Genomic DNA, 21,294 nt, shown 5'->3' with positions numbered 1-21,294 from the left:
GAGGTAATAAACTGAATTATTTGTTTGAATTGCGAAATTTAGTTTAAAAATAATTATGTACTGCGAAAGATGATTTTAATTTATCATCACCATCATCATCCAAACAAGTATAAAGTCCAAGTCCAAAACCTGTTACTGTCTCAGTCGTTCTCAGTCCACCGGTTTTTTTTTTTCTGGACAGCCAAGAGATCTCTCCATTTAAAACTATTATAAAGAAACATGACATACCGTCATTCTCTCCGGTTACATTTTTTCTAAATTTGAAGTGTCTTATTGAGACATATGAATAAGAGAATTCAAAACGTGACTCTATTCTCCTTTTGTTGAATGAGTGCTGTGTGCCTGTTGTACATGCAACTACATTTAGAGTGTAGATTCTGGCCACTTTTGCATGATTTTCAGGTTCTTTGCATTCCAAGTGGTGCACTTTTGCTTTTACTTGTAGCACTGCCAATAGTTCCTTTCTGAAATTACATTTACAAACGACAGTATAATGGGTGTGGAATTGACTGATTGAATACACATTAATTTAATAATTAGTAATAATTTTAATATTTATTTCTACTTGTCATTCAAGTTAGAGCAGGTGATAAGAGTGGCTGGTTACAGACTCATAAGGTGAGGATTCAATCTCATGCAGGTGCATGGACATTTTTTCCTTATTTGGAACTTCCAGAAAATACTCTGGGGCTAACCCATCCCCTTTTTCGATAAATTAGTCAGTCTTTGTATTTTAAATTAAGATTGAAACTTTTACCTTATTCATTATCAAAAATAGTATTACACTGCAGAAGACATAATATATGACTGTGTAGCCAGATGCCATTCTAAACTAAGTGCAGCACAACAAAGAGGGAGTGAAGTAGACTGCTGTAGCTAATTAGTGTCTGTAAGTATACTTTTTTTGTTGTGTTGATGAAAGCTCATTTTTCGTTTTGTTTTCGTATTTTATGTTTTTTATTTGAAGTAATTTTACGTATGCATTGAATGTTGTTATAGAAATTTGTAAACATGTTGCAAACGTTTACTGGTTCTACTTGTGAAACAGATCCTCTCATTGCACAAAACATTTCAAGAGAAGTTATACAGATAATGGAACTCTTGTTTTCAGTTATCTGGAAAACATTTTAATTGGTGGGGAAGGGTGGGGGGGAAATCTTTGTGAATAGGTTGCAGTTATGTTGCTGTCACTTGTGAGCGAACTGTACTCATACCATTTCATTTTGAAGTAAAAGTAAAGAGACTAGTAATAGTGATGTAAAATGTTAAGGTTGATGATACCAGGGCACTTTGTTAAACACATCTCCTTAGTAGTGAAGTAAATAATTAGTATTCCTAATTGATTTTGAAATGAAAACCTTTAAACAGGATAATAAAATCATTATGTGGGATCATAATTATTAATTACCATTGTTGAAAAATGTAAAATGGGACTCAATTACTAAAATTCAGGAAGATGACACTGAATCACCAGTGGAATGGCAACTGGTTTGGGTGAAAGGAATGTAAATCCCAAAAGAATGATACTACCATTTCACCTGTTTGGAATTGAATGATTATTCACGTACTGAATGTTTATTTTGCCATACTGTGTGAAATATAATATTGATGGCCTAGATCTAATACCACATATGTGATTTTCCAAAATTTTCAGGAGAGACATAAAACTGTTTATTATTTATACATTCTATCTACTTGAACCATTGCTCTTTCCTGAAAATTTTATAAAAATGACATACATGGTATTAGATCTAGGCCATCAATATGCAATTTGTGATTTCTCGTGTTTTAATTGTTTAAAGTTTTGTATTGTAACAAAGTGTACACTGTATATAGCGTAAAATAGTTTAGTGTAGTGTGAACATAATGGTGTTTAAATAGTATATACAGAGTGAGTCGTAATTATGTACTATAAAGCACTGCAGAGTGTTCTATACACCAAAACAAACATATTTTGTCATATAAACATATAGCCGATACTGCATTGTATCAAGATATGACAACATTGCGTTATTCCAAAGCTAGTCTACCAATTACCTGTGGCTAAAATCAGAACTAACAGTCGGTGTTGTTTTGTGGTTAAAAGACATGTATTCATAGTTGGCCATGTCTTATAGTTATGGTGCTGTTTTGATTCATGATGTTGAGTATTATAACTGAGATTAGTGCTATATTTACTTTTCTGAATTGCATAATAAAACAATTGGCACTAATACAGAATGGGGGAACCATACATAAACAGTGAAATGACTGATATGATCTTGATTTATGGTGAAGTAAGAAACAATTCTGCTGCTGCTGCTCGCATCTATGCCGAACATTTTCCTGCCCAACAATACCCAACTCTAAAAACATTTATAGCAGTTGAACATCATCTTAGGGAAACCGGTCGCTTTGCACCTGTGATGAACAATGCCAGTAGACTGAGAAGTTGCAGGACTGCTGCTGCTGCAAACATAAGTAAAAATAACACTAATCTCAGTTACAATACTCAACATCATGAATCAACAAAACATCACCATAACTACAAAACATGGCCAACTATGAATACATATATTTTTAACCACAAAACAAGACCGATTGTTAGTTCCAATTTTAGCCTTGGGTAATCAGTAGACTAGCTTTGAAATAACGCAATGTTGCCATATCTTGATAACAATGCAGTATCTGCTATATGTTTATATGACAAAATATGTTTGTTTTGGTGTATAGAATACTCTGCAGTACTTTATAGTACGTAATTACAATTCACTCTGTATAATTATTATGGCTGAAGAGTAAACTGTGAACATATATACAAAAGGAAAATCTCTACAATAGGACCAACAAACCTGTATCTCAAATATATTGAATAACATTTTGTGCCAACAATCCTGAAATGTCCATAAAAAATTTAAATTTAAATTATGTTTTATTTAACGATGCTTGCAACTGCCAAGGTTATATCAGTGTCACCGGTGTGCTGGAATTTTGTCCCAAGAGTTCTTTTACATGCCAGTAAATCTATTGACATGAATGCCATCAACCTGCACCAAGATCAAACCTGCAACCTAGGGCACTCTACCAACTGTACTACCCAGGCCGACATGTCCATAGATGAGGTGGCAAAACTAACAACAGAAGTAAATGGAGTGTCTAAAGACAAGCAATGAACATCTGGAAAGAAATTGAATTCTCCAAAAAATCTCGTCAGACACTGAAACAAGGTAACAAGCACAATGGAGCTACCAAATATGCAATTCATACCAAAATACACCTATCCTATTTTCGCAATGAAGTAGTGGTAATATTCTTGCCACAGTGAATAATAATGGAAGTCTTCCTGACTCTTCATGTACCACACTACATCGTTTTTTTAAAAAGTGCAAGTAAAATATTGTAATATGAGAAAAGGAATTATTAACAGGGATTGATATTGTACGATGGCATAGAATATATCTGATATTAAAAAAAAGGTAGAGAAAAAGAAATAAAAATATAGTACTTAGATGAGATACGGGTGAATGCAGGGCACACTGCAAATAGCACATGGACAGACACTACTCTTACTAACACGAAAGAAAACTTTTCTTAAAGCCTTGACGGGAATAAAAAATCCTAATGGCAAGGGCATGAGATTCATTGTTCTACATATTGTCAGTGGCGTGGGTTTTATTTTGAGGATTGACTTCTTCTTTTTGAATCGAAGATAACAAAAGATTACCACAAAGAGATGGGTGAGAACAGTTTTGAAAAGTAGTTCCCACGAATTCTTCCTCTCCTTTGAGAAGATTCATCAATATTGTACACTATAAGATGGAAAAGTTGCCCATAGTGTCATGGACCCTTGATCAGATGTGAAAGTGATATGAAACAAAAGGTCTTTCCTACGAATCTGATTACCATAAAGTTCATTTTATTGACAACATACTATCAAAAATGAAAATTGAGTGTCATCGATATAAAGTTCACAAGATGGCTGCCAAGAGCAAATGGAAACTTTTACATCTGTCCCCATTTCATAGTGAAATAAAATGCAGTTGAATTGATATGAAGTCAAACGCATGACATACAGGAGTATTGTTTGAGGCATTACAAAAGAGACTAAAAAAAACCGTATTTGCCACTTTAAGAAAGAAGATAAAATGTGGCAATTAGTCTTCCTGACATTGAAGATTTTGGACTTGCTTCTCATTAATGTTAACAATGAAAGTGGCTGCCACAGCTATAGCACCGAGGGTGATGAAAGAGACGGAAACAACACAGTCAATGATTCTGACATGTTTGGTATCAAATCACTACCATATGATGCTTAACAGGTTTTTTTTTTTAATGTAACATTTAAATTACTCCGTCTGTAACAGCATGCAATTAATTAACTGCAAGCAATTATTTTTTTTTTTTTCAGAACAGGTACTAATGTAAACTCTTCTCATATACTTTGAGGATACAAGGGTGGGGACATTGTTTACTTCTGCTTCCAAGTGAAATGGTATAGGCTCTATCTTACGTATTCTAGTATGATGTTTGGTCTAATTAGAATTATGCAGTGCTCCTTCAAACATGTGGTGTGACAGTCCATGGAAGAAAAAGCAGACCAATAGACTACCAGTCTTACACCTGTGTACTTTTTTTTTTCTTGTTAGGAGGAGGGAACATCCCACGCACTACGACCTGAGGTCTATTGTACACCCCCCGGTATGGGATGAGTTGCGTGTCCACCGATCCTCTATGTGCACCGACCTAACCACTTGACCCCCTTAACGACCGGTCCCTACAGAGTCCATGTACCACCCCTGCTTCGGCAACCTCCCCCGAGAAGGTCTTAGTAGATGAGAATGATCATCTAACCACTAAGGGGCATCTCTCAGCCATTATAGCTGGCTTATAAAGCCAGATTTTGCTACTTGCTGTAGCTTTCCAAATTCATTATGTTCCTGGGTGGACTCCCGTTCCATACACTGGTTGATATTTCATGAGAAAATTTCTTCTCAATGAGGATTCGAAACAGCAATTATTCTTTATCACTAGTCCAAGACATGACACTGTGGACTACTCAACTACATCACAAAAAGAAGTGTCGTTTGCAGGAATCATCATCACATGGGTAATTTTTGTATTAAAGAAGTAAGACATATACAGTTTAATAATATTTTAAGGAATGACAATATTTTTGGTCAGGATTATTACATTTTGAGTTGTCATCTACCATATTTCACCCATCATAATGAGAGACATTGTTGAGAAGCATAGATAGACCTGTACATATCCACTTGTACATTTTGTTAGTAAAATGTGGACACAGAATGTCCACAGATTGTATATTAAATACAGTGCCTTTTAATAGTTTAGTAGTAGTAGTAAATTAAATAAAAGTAGATATCCCTCTTCCCCCATGAATTAATTTTCGCCCCAAATTCAAAACCTTTCCCAATTTCAAAATGTATTGTAACATTATTTTAATCTACTTTTAGTGACTATTAACATTTTTTGTTGGTCAGATTTTGAACGTTCTTTAATTTTTGTTAAATGAAATTCAAGTTGTTGCAATGTAAGGAAAAGGGCATCCACTTTACATGCCCCAAAGGTGCTTGAGGAGCATGTAGGTAGAGCGCCATGCTTTCATAAACTCACACTAGAATGAGGTGGTGTAGTGTAGGTGACTGCCTTTTACTTCCGGGAATCTTGCAGTTTAAATGTCTGAATGTTAATAGGTATAATGAGTTTGTCAATGCTAATGGTCAGGTGCATCAACATTGTTTAAGTTTTAACAGCCATTAACTGTTAACTTTATGTTTATTAAGTCACAATTATGGTGCACCAACGATAATGATTGTTAAAAGTTTGCTTAAACAGCTGTAAGCTTTAATTTGTAATTGATGGCCAATTAAGTTAGTTGACAATAGTTAATTACTTCGAAAGAACACAAGGCAGCAGAAACATTCTGCAATGATAATTTTGAAGATGAAATGCTGTATTTAGATTATCTAATTTGACATGAAGGCCAGCGCGATTAAATAAAAATAGGACATTCGAAGAAAAACAAGATCAAAAAATGTACAAGTACTTTCGTTTGTATCAATCGTCCTCCTACCCCCATTATTCCACGTTTTTATAATGTTATTGTTAGTAATAAGGTTAAGAAAATTTTTATTTGGATTGCATCCTGCCTTTAAAGATAAAAAATTATTTTAGAATTCTCCTATCACCTTCACAAGTAGAATCGTTACCCAAGTTGCTGATATTTATATGTCTTGCTCTATGTGACCGAATTGGTATACAAAAATAAAATATTATTCTATTCTGAATTAAACTTAAATTTTATTAAAACACGCTTGTTCACTTTCACTTCAATATCTTTGATTAAATTAATATGAATTCCTTTTCCTTTAAGCATGGCGAAATTTGGATTGGAACACCCTATTTCATAGCCACATCCATTACTGCTATAAAAAAAACCTGCTTCGAGCACAATTTACCTTCCATGTAACTCCTTTTATTAAGAATTTTAGATAAGAGCGCAAATAGCCATAGTAGCTGACACACCCTTTTTAAACCCTACTACTACTACTACTCCATGTAACTCCTCCATAACAGTCCGTATAAGGAAACAAGGAAACTCAGCTGATAAGTGAACATAACCGAGCTGCTTCGTAAAGTGAGATTTCAATGTATACAAAATTGTATATTGAAATTGTAATTTAATGTAATCATTTATCTTATTTTGACGTTACAGATAATTAAATTATTATTAGAAGTACTTCAAACGTTGTAATTAACCCTTGATTGACATTTCTACAAAAGATCTGTAGCATATAAATACTCTAGGAAAATTGAAGACAAGAATTGTTATTCACTGCATACCATTCCACATTGTTCTAGTGAGCAATCAACTTAATATTTGTTAGGAAAATTGCGTCCCTGTATTTACATGAAATCTTTACTAACTAATTTCACTTCATATTTCGAAAAATTTGTTGTTCTCTGTCTCTTCGTAATTGGCTTCATTTTAATAACAGTATGAAAGCTTTTGTATTGTGAGCCGAATAATCGACAAATGGAATGACTAAGATATGTTCAGTTTTGTATTCAGTGGAGAAATCGATAAGTTGAGAGGTTCAGTTCGATTACCAGCTAATGCCATTAACATATTAATCATTAAGTTTGGTGCATCCTATAAGCAGTTTTAATACCTATAAACTTCAGTAATCTTTACGAAACTGCCAAAATTCATCGAGGTCGGTGCACTTGACCATTGATCTGCATCTTTCCTTAGACCACTGCATTTCAATAAAAGAAAATATCTTTCAACTATTGTGAACCGGAGTTGCAAAGAAAATCTGAATCATTTTAGTTCCATCGGTAAATGTTTTCAAACCAGTTTATTACATATGACTAAGGAGTTGCAGTTTCGCTATCAAGTGTTATCCATAGGTGGACATAGGGGACGACTTGGAGGTTAAACCCCTCCCCCTAAGTTATCCTAATCTTCATTCCATACCAAGAAGACTCCATATGTTAACTTATGCACATATCTGAAGTGCTTTCTACTGGCTGCAGTACAAAGAACCTCTTTATGGTGCCTAGAAATCGATGTTAGGGGAGAATCGGGTAGTATCGGACATCGGGTAATATCGGACAGTGAGTTTCTTTCATCTACCACACGATGATAGTACCTGATTGACATGGTTACGTTTCTGTGATGTCGCATAGAGAAACGTAACCATGTCATTCAGGTACTACCATATGGTGGTAGATGAAAGAAACGCACTGTCCGATACTACCCGACTCTCCCCTAATTAGTTCCCTCTTACATTCTGTTATATATTTTCGGAATCTTATTGGGAAATTCATTGTTTTCTAAACACGAGAAGGAAATATAATATATGCAGCATTAAAAAATTAATAAAGATGGTTTATTGACCAGGTCAAGCACGGACAGTTAACAGAGAGGTGTGATAACATAACAAGGAGTTTGTATGATTTTTTTGTGGTTGCATGACCACTTAAAACCCTAACCCAAACACGGACATGGGAACAGCAATTGGTCAGTCAGTTTCTGTGTTATTTGCCTCTTGTACTGTATTAGAATACGGTGTCAGTGCTGTGCTATGTTAGATTGCGGGTTAACATCCTGCGATGGTACAGTAATAGTAACATTTATAAGATGGGAATCCTTTAGAAACTCTATTAATGATGCCCATTGATTTGTTGAATTTTACAATTTTCTCTGATAAATACAAATTCCCAACAAAAGAAAGTTTATATCTTAAATAATTAAACTCATTAACTCTTTCCAAAATTGTGTTATTTAAACAAATTTTGCTTGGTATTAGGTATTTACCACAAAAGGCCATTATTTTTGTTTTGTTAATGGATATTTCCATTGAATATTTTTGAGCTATTAAATTTAAATTATGTACTGAGCATTGCAAATCATCTTCAGATGTTGTTAGTAAAACAAGATCATCTACAAACGTTATTACATCTAATTTTAAATTTCTGTTAATAGTGATATATCCGCGTTTTGTTTCTCTAAAATATATGTTAAAGTTAATGTTTACCTTGTGGACATAGTGTCTTGTAAAAACCAGTTGGCTGGGTATGGAATGCATAAACATATGTATTTCTTGTGTGATGCAGTGGTCTTTAGAAATTACTTCTCATGTCGAGCATATTGATAGAACTCTAAGCAACTCATAGTTTATTTTAACAAGAAGCTCACTTTCCACGGGCTTCACCAGAAGTTTTTTTTTTTTTTTTTTTTTTTTTTTGTGCTAGTCACTCAACAAGCTTTTCACTAAGGAAAACACTCGTTCTACTTGTGTTTTGCTAACAGGAACAGTTTCACAATCTTTAATAAGTTAGAGGCTGCAGATTTGCTAAAGAAATGAACCCATTTATGGTCACCTGGTAAATCTCAGGTTTTAAGAGTTTCGATAACACTCCTTAGAACTACGAATTCATTGTGAACGTCGTGACTGTTTATACTCCTATACTATAGGCATTTAGCTACAATACCGTTTACTTTTTTTTTTTCTTAGTTTTAATGTCATTTTCATTTTTTGGCCCATTTTTTTGTATATTGATCATTTAATAAGTTTTATTTTTTAAATTAATTTTAATGTAAATAATAACATTAACAAAATAATTTATCTAATTTCATATTATACAGAATTGCACGCAAAACTGTCAAAGGTCATTTCATCTTTCAAGCTAAAGATGGTGAATTTCTTAAAAGGAGAGGTCTCGAACTTATTTAAGTGGTCAAGGCTTCACTGATACACATTAGCAACAACTTTCCTAAATATTTCCTGATCTGATTTGATTAATTTCTTCAAATTTTGATTAACATTAAAGATTGAAGGTTTTTATTTAGTGATTCTAAATTGGTATAAAGATCTGTAGTTTGCATTCCATTTTCATACTTATGTATGAAATGCACATAAAAAGGGTAAGCTACTATTTATTTTGTTCCTTCATCCTTTTATGAAAGTCCATATTAAAGAATATGTCCCTTCTTCCCCTTGAGAGAGAAAGTAAGATCGAATAGTTTTCCAATTAGCAAATGCTCTAGAGCTGGCAACAAGGACAACCACCGAACGGGAATATGCTGTACAATTGTTGAATATTCTTGTTCAACAAACTCAGAAAAAGTTTTAGAACTCAAGTATTTTCGTTCTAGTAGATGAGAACTCGTAAACATTTAGTACTAGACACTCGACATGAAATTTAATCAGTTTGCACACATTTTTAGCCATATAGTAGTATGAATAAGATGGCCATTGCAGTTCCTTTGAATTATATTACTCTTTAAAGATTTTAAATTCTGAAAAACTAAATGATTTTTTCATATTTCTCTTCTGTGTTGACTGCACCGAAACGTGGTCTATTATAAACTTTTAAATAGATTGAAGTTACTCAGAAATATCATCAACCGTTTCATTAGCCATGTATTGTGGATCCCTATCACCATGGCATGGTGCGTCCTCAGGTTGCGGATAGAGATGGTCTCAAGATATGAAGGGTAGCTGCGAATATTGAACAAGCAGTCACAGACAGCCGAAAAGGGGTGGTCCTCCAGCTTGGGAGTTTGGCAAACAATTCATCACCATGAAAAAAAAAAAAAAAGATCTTGTTATGAAACCCCTACATAACCTTTGGGTAAACCGAGACATAGATGGGAGGATAATATTAAAATGGATTTAAGGGAGTTGGGATATGCTAGAGACTGGATTAATCTTGCTCAGGATAGGGACCGATGGTGGGCTTATGTGAGGGTGGCAGTGAACCTCCAGGTTCTCTAAAAGTCATTTGTAAATAAGTAAGTTTCATTAGTATCGTCATAGAAGCTAAATTAAGTAATTTATCCTTCATCTTACATACCTTACAAAAATATTAAGACACTCATAAGCACTTAAGATTGCCTTGGAAAATGTGCCGTCTTTTAAATCATTTTGGAAAGAGTAGACCGAATGTCGAAGATCATCTTATGAAGTTGTTACAAAGACTATGTTGTCTGCAAATACTATTATTATTATTATTATTATTATTATTATTATTATTATTATTATTGTTGTTGTTGTTGTTGTTGTTGTTGTGTCAACTGCCCATAGACAGGTCTGAACCTCACAAGTGATACCACTTATGAGACAACTAGGCCAGGAGATAATGGGGTAGGGTAGCCAGCTTATTATTATTATTATTATATTATTATTTTTATTATTATATCATTATTATTATTATTACTATTACTATTATTACAGTATGCACCAAAATATACAGTACTGGAACAATATGTTACTGTTATTTGTTGTTGTTAGTTATCGGGATGATAATATAAATGTTCAAAATGTGCTCCATTGCGCTGTTGACAGTGTTCATAACGATCACGCAGATTTTGAAACATATTCTAGAAGATAGGTTGCTGCAGAGTCCTGAAAAACGAGACGATCTTCTGACGTAATGCAGGCACAGTTGTGGGTGGATCATTACAGTTGAAAATGTTCGCCTTTAACATTCCCCACACATAAGCATCAGGTGGTGTAAGATCGGGGGAATTGTTGCGCCACTAACTTTAAACTCGACCCACCTTAATAACCATTTCTGTACAAGCGAAAATAATACTCCACTATGAACACTTTTTCCTCCGTCGCGAGACCCATTGTCAATTCCAACCACACAGCACAACTTCGTTACACAACTAGCAGTACATAATGGTGATGCAACAACACGCAGATGCACAGGCATGCGCATGCAGGCTGTGCGAAATCCAGTACTGTATATTTTGGCGCATACCGTATTACTATTATCATTATTACTATTACTATTATTATGACTATTGTTATGACTTATTCATAGCTAATTTCATTGTGTTTATAAGACACACTTAAGACTTACAGCGAATTGTACATACAGTATTTATCCTAATTCCTGTATAGACATTACATGCAATCATAGGGATTTCCTCTAATTCTCTTCACTCTTTTTAATCTCATAATGCAATGTTTATAACACTTTGAAGTTTGACCTGAGCTTTGAAATGACCTTGTTGATGATATGCTAAGTAAAATGCAACTTGATGTAAATGTAATTCTGTTCTAGTTAAAAGCAAGCAAATTAATAATTGATTCTAAAAAACTAAATTGGTATTTAATATTCTCCAGCAAGCAGAAAGCAGTGTAACAAAACTCTGTAATTGAACTAGGCAAGGAGAAATCCTAGAAACAAATAGAAAACTTAAATACTTAAGACAGGTAATAATGGATAGTATTCTTATCTGTTGTTTTTATTGTTTAATCAACTGTCTGAAAACAGATTGGAGTCTCATAAGTGATACCAATAAGGCATCACTCGTGAGGCAACCGAGCCAGGAAACAAAAGGGTAGGAGCCAGTTCCTCCTCTCCATTGCATACATTGCTGACTAATAATATATTTCACTAATTAAACTTCATAATGTTTAGGAACAGTTGTTCTTCCTGTGACATGTATCGTCAAGTAATATGTACTGCCTGATACATATATCAGCATATCATGAAGAAAATCATATGATGTGGACTTCACAACATTCAAGATTATATGTAAAAACAGTCGAATCTATTTTCATTGTCATCAAAACTTTCCCATGACATGTCAGGAATTTACAACAAAGCTTGCTTCTAGACAAGACATAATTATTAAAAAGGATTCACTCATCAGAAAAATATGTGATTTTATGCTACAACAGCTATACTCTTGTTTTTTAATCTTATTGTAATTTAATCTATTTTAGTAATAATAATAATAATAATAATAATAATAATAATAATAATAATAATGCATTTATTGATATTTGTGTGCTGCTCAAGAGCCGTTGGCCAATTGTAATCCAGCACAGTTGCTGTTGTTTAGTCAACTGTCCGAAGACAGGTCTGTACTTCACAAGTAATAACAATTATGAAACAACTAGCCCAGGAGATAATGGAGTAGGTGGCCAGTTCCTTTCCCCTCCATTGCATACATTGCCGATTAGCTACATATTACACTGATCAGACTTCAGATGCATACAAACAATTGTTCTTCCTCTGACACATACCGTCAAGTGAGATGTACTGCCTGATAATAGGTGTACATATCAGCCAGAACCTCAATCAGAAGCACCAGGACAGTAATACAATACAAACAGTAAAATACAGTAATGTAAATAAAACGGTATAAGTAGTATAATAGTGTACAGCTTTCAAAAACAATGCCATAGTATTAATAAAGAGGTAAAATGAACAAGGTTAACTACTTGTAATGTTAATTAAAGCAAACATACATTAATATTAATATACGAGGGGGGGGGGGGGGGCAAAAATAACCGGAATTTTTTTTTTCTTTTTTTTTTTTAACTCTACATTCACAGTACTTTAGTCCCCTTCAAAGTATTGTCCATGTGCATTAATGCACTTGCCCCAATGCTTTTGCCACTGCTGAAAACAGTGCTGGAACTCTTGAGGCAGGATGCTGTTCAAAGCTGTTAGCATGTTTTCTTTGACGTCATCCACATCACTAAATTGCTTTCCTTTCAGATATTTCTTCATCCATGGAAACAAAAAAAGTCCGATGGAGCCAGATCGGGTAAGTAGGGTGGTTGAGGCATAAGCACCATGTTGTTTTTCAGAAACTGTCGGACCGTCAGAGGCTGTGTGGGCTGGAGCATTGTCGTGGTGAAGCAACCAGTTCCCATTTCTCCACATTTCGGGCCATTTTCGTCGCACACTCTCTCGTAATCTTCGTAACACATCCAAATAGAAATGTTGGTTCACTATTTGTCCTAGTGGAACGAACTCTTTGTGGACAATGCCATTCACGTCAAAAAAACAAATCAACATTGTTTTCACATTGAATCGCATTTGACGTGCTTTCTTGGGTCGTGGTGAATTTGGAGTTTTCCACTGGCTCGATGCTTGCTTTGATTCTGGATTGTACCCATAGCACCAAGACTCATCCCCAGTCACAATTCTTTTAAGAAAATTTGGATCGTTCTGCACTTCACTCTTCAAGTCACGGCAAACTCTCACGCAGTTTTCTCTTTGGTCTTCTGTGAGCAAGTGAGGAAAAAAATTTTGCAGACACCCATCTCATGTGCAAATCTTTGATTAAAATTCGCTGGACCATGCTCAATGACTGGTTGGTTTGCTCAGAAACTTCGTCAATGGTCTTTCGACGATCTTCATCTATTGCACATTTGCTTTTGGCAATGTTTTCGTCATTTCTTCCTGTCGAAGGATGCCTGGGGCGTGGCATGTTTTCAGTTGACATTTGCTAGATTTGAAATGGAAAAACCACTTGTAGACCTGTGATTTCCCCAAAGCATCATCATTAAAGACTTGCCGAAGCATCCCAACAGTCTCAGCTGCAGTTTTCCCTAACAGAAAACAAAATTTGACGCTCTCTCTTTGTTCCTTGTGATCAGCCATCTCACTAATCACCAAATGGTTGAAACAGGAATGCAAACAACACAGCACCACAAACAAACCACTTAACTCAGACTGACGCCAGCTCACTGACGGTCGCAGGAGACCCCAAACTAACACCACCTAACAGCACAACTCGTAACTACAAAGCACGCGTGTGCAACAGTTCAGTTCCGGTTACTTTTGGGTCCACCCTTATAGTATGAGAATGCAAAGTAATTAAAATGTCTTATGTTTCAGATTAATAATGCAACACTTAAAAACACTTAATAATATGCTACTACTATACATTAAATGGATCGAACTCACATCTCTGCATATTAGCATTTTTTATGCATCTAGAGAAAGAGATTTAGAATTTCTAGTATAGAAAAGTTTGTGTACTCCCAATTCTTTCATAGGAATACGGAAGCTGACATTACTTATGAAAGATTCACAGATAATGTCACTCTTGATGACCTTACAGTAGAATATAATTACAATCGAGTTCATAATATAAACTTCGACATTTAAAGTATTCACTATTTATCTCATAGCTATATCTAGAGCAAGTAAAAATCTGTATGCACATAAGGATATAAATTTTCTTTGAATATTTTCCAATTTGACTGAATCAGTGATTGTAAGAGAGTTTCAAACTACAGATACATATTTAAATTTCGATCTCATTAATATATAATATAACATTAATAGGGAATCTGCTGTAGAAAAAGAACAAGTTGTAGCATTCTTGAGTGTGTAAATAATCAACATGGTTATGGAAACACAATTTACAGTCAAGTAAAATGCCAAGGTTTCTTATACAATCTTTTCTGTTTATAAGTTCATTGTTTGGGGAATAGTTAAATTTTAAAGAAGTAGTTTTATGTGTAAATGAGATTGCAAAAGTTTTAGTTTCATTAATTTCCGTCTCAGTATCATCAGTCCATTTTACAATTGAGTTGATGTCATCTTCAAGAATTTGACAGACAGCACTACTTTTGATTATACGAAAAATTTTAAGGTCATCATTCATCAGTGAATAATAGATACTAAGAACTTATTCTTTTACTAATAATCAATAAATATTAGAAACAGGAGAGGTCCCAATGCAGAACCCTAAGGGAAGTCACATAAAATCTTAAATGGATCAGAGAAAGAATTAGCCAGTCGTACACATATTTGTCGATCAAATAAATAATTTTCAAACCAGTTTACATAGCTTGTAGAGAGTCCTATATTTTCTAATTTATGCAGTAATATATTATGTGGGACTACATCAAATACTTTACTGAAGTCAAAATATATTCAATTGATTTGACCCTGTGTTTCAACTACTGGGACAATCTGATTCAAATAATAATAATAATAATAATAATAATAATAATAATAATAATAATAATAATAATAATAATGTCACTGGGAAAAAGAAAGAGTGGAAAAATAAGCCAATAATATCTCTTTTGAGCATCATAAACCACTGTTCATAGCTGAGAAAACAAATTCCTTCCACTTTCGTTTTGGAACATGTGAACTTTGATTCATAGAACGTCTTCACTAGGCCAGATGTGCAGTCCATGGACTAGAAACTCTGATGGTGTTATGGTATGGAAAGCAGAAGTACCTTCTTGTTGTAGTGCAACTGTTATGTAATTCTTATCTGGAATAACACTTTTGAAATACGTGGACAATTTAGAGCACAGGACTTCTGCCACTTATTCGATGACAGAAGTTCTTCCGCCACTGACATTTTTAACATTACATACACAAAGTCTGCAAAACTTGCTTTGTTTAGCGTGCCTAATAATGATATGAATAACTGTTAATGTCTCTGATAACGATTTAACTATAATAAAATAAAATTGCTTTTGAATACAGGAACAATTTGGGAAGTTTATTTAAATTTGGGGACAGATTTCAGTATGAATTCGGGGAAATGGAGATGTCTGGTAACATTACCTTAAAATCCCGTTGTATTGTGAGCTGAAAATATCCTGGTGTGGATTGGACGTGGTGGACCAGTTGGCCTGGTTGTTCTCCTATCTTATGCCACTAGACTTTTTCTTTGGGCAGCGTCAAGGACACTGTCCATCAAAATATTCCAACAATACCAGAGGACACAATGTTGTTGCTTATACATCTATTCAGCAGGCAACAGTAAAATGATGTAGGGCATCTCTCATCCAAAGATTGGAATTACACATTAATTCCAGTGGTCTTAAAACCATCCCCACAAACAGTAGTCTAATGGGGTAAAATCGGGATATCTAGCTGGCTAAGGAAAGGGACTGCCATAGTCTATCCATAGCCCTGGGAATTTGTCATTTAAATAATCCACTACTTCTCATGAAAGGTCAGGGGACACGACATCGTGCTGAAAATCCATTAGTTGTCATATATGTAATGGTATTTCCTCCAGTAATGGAGGTAATATCTCTCGAAAAAATTGCAAGTACTTTTGCCTCATAATATGACTCTCGAAAATGTTTGAACCAATTAAATTATTGTTTAACAAACCACATGATGCATTGCAAATGGAAATTATGTACCACAATCTCGTGGGGATTTTCCTCTGACCGAACATGTAAATTATTTTATTGAAAACGCCATCATGAGTAAATTGAGCTTCGTCACTAAACAGAATGAAGTGATGCAACTGAAGATCACCATTTATTCACGCAAAAAACCTGCATTCATCTAGCATAGTTCTCTGGCTAAAGATACTGAACTCGCTGTAAATGATAGGGGCGAAGTCAGGTCACATACAGAGGTGTTACCAGAGTTTAGTTATCTCTATCCCTGACCCTAACTTCAAGATGTGTGTTGCTGCAATCAGCTGTAATGTATGAAATGAAGGTTCACAAGAATTTGTGTTATGAGAGGAAAAACCGTGATTCTATCCAAAACTATATAAAATCAGACATGTGTATATGATGTCAGGAATCAGATCCAAGCACGACCTTCTTGAATCATTCTGTATATATATAAATTTAATATAAAGCAATGATATATTGTGTTCTGCACTTTAATATTAGAATGAAATATTATTATACAACTGTTTGTCTCGTTGTGTTAGGTTTGTGTGGCAACTGGATTGAGATTGCATATGGGACAAGCTCAGGGACTGTTCGTGTAATTGTGCAGCATCCAGAAACAGTAGGCCATGGACCACAGCTCTTCCAGACATTCACCGTGCATCAGAGCTCTGTGACCAAAGTAAGTGAACATTTTTTACATTATTTTACAAATACTTGTAAAAACTTTCTAAGCAGTACTTGATTATTCTCAAAATGTTTTACTTCATTATTATAGATAGAAAGTTGTTTGATGCTATAAAAAAATTATTTCGAGATTTCATGGAGATATAAGTTTCAGCATTGCCGATAAAAAAAAATTGCTTTTGTACTACTAATAACAAAGAAAAATTATTTTTTGCTTGCTGTCTGTCATTCTGTCCAAACATTTTTCTGTGTAGGCTAATAGCAATACTTTCTAGCTTCGATTGTCATGCTATATACTAAACATAATTTTTGTCCAGTTGATGGTACTGCTGTATCTCCTGGATGACTATAATGCTTTTCATGTGACTTAGTCTATAGTCTCCTCCACTCAGAACACTCTCTCTCTCTTGTAAATGCGGAAGTGATAAAATATTATCACAAAACTTTTTTTGTGAATCATTTCATTACAATTATTGTAATTTGAAGCAGCTTATATTCAGAGTGTTTCAAAAATACGGGGCATAATTTCAGGTATGTATTTCCCACATGTAGACAATCAAAATAGTTCATTACAACATGTGTCCGGAAATGCTTTATTTCCGAGTTATGGCCTTCACAACATTGAAATTCACCGGAACGTTTTTCTTTCCGCAGGTCGTTGCCATCAAAGAAGACATTAAGAGGGCACTCTGACAGTTCATTCCGAGGCGAAGGTTACATTCAGTGTTGTGTGGGCGTTAGACTGTGCGACATGTATTCAAATCAAGAGCTGGCAGAGATACACTTCATGTACGGTAAGGCGGATGGCAATGCTGCGCTGGCTCGTCGTTTGTACCAGGAGAGGTACCCACAGCGACAATGTCCAGATCGGAAGACATTTGTACGTCTCCATTACCGTCTGTGCGAGTATGGAAAATTTAACTCTCCTGGTTTGGGAAGGGGACGACCAAGATCTACAACTCCAGAAGTACAGGAGGAGAATCTGGAGGCTGTGAACATGACTCCTTCTATCAGCACACGAAGGGTGGTGTTGCAAGTCAGTGTTCCTCATACGACTGTCTGGAGACTGTTGAAAGAGTATCAATTGTATCCTTATCATTTGCAACGTGTATAGGCCCTGTCACCAGCAGATTACCCTGCACGAGTTAGGTTCTGTCAGTGGTTCTTGCAGCAGTGTGATGTAAATCCGAACTTTCCTGCCTTAGTATTATTTACAGATGAAGCACAGTTCACACGAGATGGCATAACAAATTTCCACAATCAGCATGTATGGGAGTATGAAAACCCACGTGCAACTGTTCCATCTCATCACCAGATGCGGTTCTCCCTCAACATGTGGGCCGGTATCATTGGTGATCGATTAGTTGGACCCCATGTACTTGTAAACAGACTTACGGGGCAGGCGTACACAAACTTCCTGGAAAACACCATACCTCATGTTTTAGAAGACACTCCACTGATCAATCGTCAACACATTCGCTTCTTGCATGATGGCGCTCCTGCACACTTCAGTCGTATGGCTCGCCGGTACTTGGATCAAAGGTTTGCTATCGATGGATAGGTAGAGGTGGCCCAATTGCTTGGCCTCCACGCTCACCTGATCTGAACCCTCTCGATTTCTACTTGTGGGGCCATTTAAAATCATTGGTTTATTCGTCTCCGGTGCCTGATTTGGAATCCCTTCGGAATCGAATTGTGGCATGTTCTGAGGACATACGCAATACTCCTGGAGTTTGGGATCGTGTTCGCAGGTCAATGAGACATCGATGTGAGGTGTGTATTCAAGCAGGAGGTGGACATTTTGAACATCTTCTGTAATGACAACGACCTGCAGAAAGAAAAACGTTCCGGTGAATTTCAATGTTGTGAAGGCCATAACTCGGAAATGAAGCATTTCCGGACACATGTTGTAATGAACTATTTTGATTGTCTACATGTGGGAAATACATACCTGAAATTATGCCCGTATTTTTTAAACACCCTGTATAATCTGTGTTTATACTCCGTTTAAGTAAAGATGCAAAACTAAAGAAACTCATGTATTAACTCTTGCATTCATTAGGTTCACAAAATAAAATCAGTTGTTTAATGCATTTTTATCTTCATCAAAATGCTTTAATAATAATAATGATGATGATCATTATAATTATTGCTGCTGCTGCATACACAAACACACAGATGGATATGTGTGTGGTCTTTGTTCTTACTAATCAGCTTTTGTTACTTTATTTTTTATTTCAGTAGGTAATTTTACGATGCTTTATCAACATGTTAGGTTATTTAACATCTGAATGGGATGAAGGTGATAATCCTGGTGAAATGAGTCTGGGGTCCGGCACCGAAAGTTACTCAGCATTTGCTCATATTAGATTGAGGGAAAACCTCAGGAAAAGCCTCAACCAGGTAACTTGCCCCGACCGGAAATCGAACCTGAACCACCTGGTTTCGCGGCCAGATGCGCTAACCATTACTCCACAGGTGTGGACTTGTTACTTTATATTTATAAGAAGTGCCATATCTGTCTTATTAGGAAATGTAGGCCTATATTATTCATGTAGTGAGAGAGTATTTTCTATCTGACTTAGGCCTGCATTACCATATATAATACCGGTATTAAAATGTAATCGACATATTATCTGTAGGCCTACTAATTTGTAATTTTGTCTGATATTTGTTTTCTTCATAATTTAATATTATGCGTGCACAGAACCTTAGCTGGAATGTCTCTGCTTATAGCTATAATGAATATTGATGGTCTTTAGTCCTTAAGTTTATATATAGTATTCGCTATTGTATAGGAAATAATTTTGTTTAGTGACTGTACATGTAATATTTACTATTTCCTTATATGTGGTCGGGGGGGGGGGGTGCGTGTGCGCACGCGCAGAGGTTTTTCTTTTCTTCTAGTATTGTTACAGTATACAGCATTTAGTGTTTATATAATTCGGAAGTATGTATAAATTCCTAATAAGAAAACCAAGGCATGTAGTATTACTCCGTGTAATGGAACATGTTGAATGGAGAAAAAAAAAAAACACACACACACACACAGAGACACAGACGGAAGAATAAGAGCCTACTTCTATAGATTCCATATAACACCAGATGCAACTTGCCCCTGTGAAGAAGGAGACCAAACTGTCGACCATCTTCTGCTTGAATGCCCCAAATACAACATGGAAAGACAAACACTACAGAGAAGCATAATAACCAAGGGAGGAGTTTGGCAACCAGATAGAAGAGACCTAACGAAAGGGTTCTTAAAAGACTTCTTCAAATATGTGAATGCAATTAACTTTACAAACAATTAAAATAGAATAGAACACAGAGTAGTAATAAGCATATCTAAATTATTGTACCAAGTATAAACTTTACTAAACTTCAGTATACCAAACAAATAGCGGTATAATACTAGCTTATATTGTAATTAGTCAACAGTCATTAACATAACAAAACTGAAATTCAAGTTAAGTAATATGCATTCCATGCAATATTGATGTAAACCAGAACATGTAGTATTACAGACTCTAATGGAATATGTTGTTTAATAAAGTTCCTAAAAAAAACACATACGCACACCCCCACCCCCTCCCCCACCCACGCACGCACGCACGGAATTTGGAAAAAATCTCATTAGTCGTCGTAAACACAATATTGCATTATTATTTATTATTATTATTATTATTATTATTATTATTATTATTATTATTATTATTATTATTATTATAACAATTTTTTCAGGTTTGCTGAGAACTTCCTTTATGAACTTCTCCTGACTTTCTTTAACAAAATTTTGATGCATGCTCATCAGCAGCCAGCAGATTTTGGGTCCTGATACTGAATGTTAGATGTACTTCAGTTGCAGGAAGGCCATTGAACTCATTGCTACACTGCCTCCATAAGTAAAGGAATGTGATGTCTTATCACTGTGTAGGGACCGAAAATCTGCCGTCTGCTCATCAGACATAATCTGGTCAGCCTTTCCTCTCCCATAGTGCTCCTCAGCCAGGGCTTCACCCTTCGAAACATACTGAAGGACCATTCTATGATCGCCACAGTGGCTGGGATTGTGCTCAAAATCGAAAGTGTAAGGAAACGATGGTGTAAGGAAATCAAGATATGGTAGATAATTTGTAGGAACAAAAGCCGCCCTAAATAAGGGTTCGATAGATCG

General features: G+C 35.3%; 1 protein-coding gene across 5 annotated transcripts in view; it reads left to right on the top strand.

Annotated features, from left to right (window-relative positions):
- Positions 1 to 21,294, top strand: part of LOC138705047 (BTB/POZ domain-containing protein KCTD3) — a 139,761-nt gene that overhangs the window by 102,499 nt on the left and 15,968 nt on the right. For all 5 annotated transcript variants that reach the window (XM_069833620.1, XM_069833619.1, XM_069833618.1 and 2 more), the window contains one exon: positions 16,976 to 17,115. In XM_069833620.1, coding sequence (XP_069689721.1) covers positions 16,976 to 17,115 — 140 coding nt within the window. The remainder of the gene's footprint in view (positions 1 to 16,975; positions 17,116 to 21,294) is intronic.

This window comes from Periplaneta americana, chromosome 8 (genome assembly GCF_040183065.1).
Source record: "Periplaneta americana isolate PAMFEO1 chromosome 8, P.americana_PAMFEO1_priV1, whole genome shotgun sequence".
Lineage (NCBI taxonomy): Eukaryota > Metazoa > Arthropoda > Insecta > Blattodea > Blattidae > Periplaneta > Periplaneta americana.
Note: the sequence above shows the minus strand (reverse complement) of the source record. Positions and strands in the feature narration are given on the sequence as shown.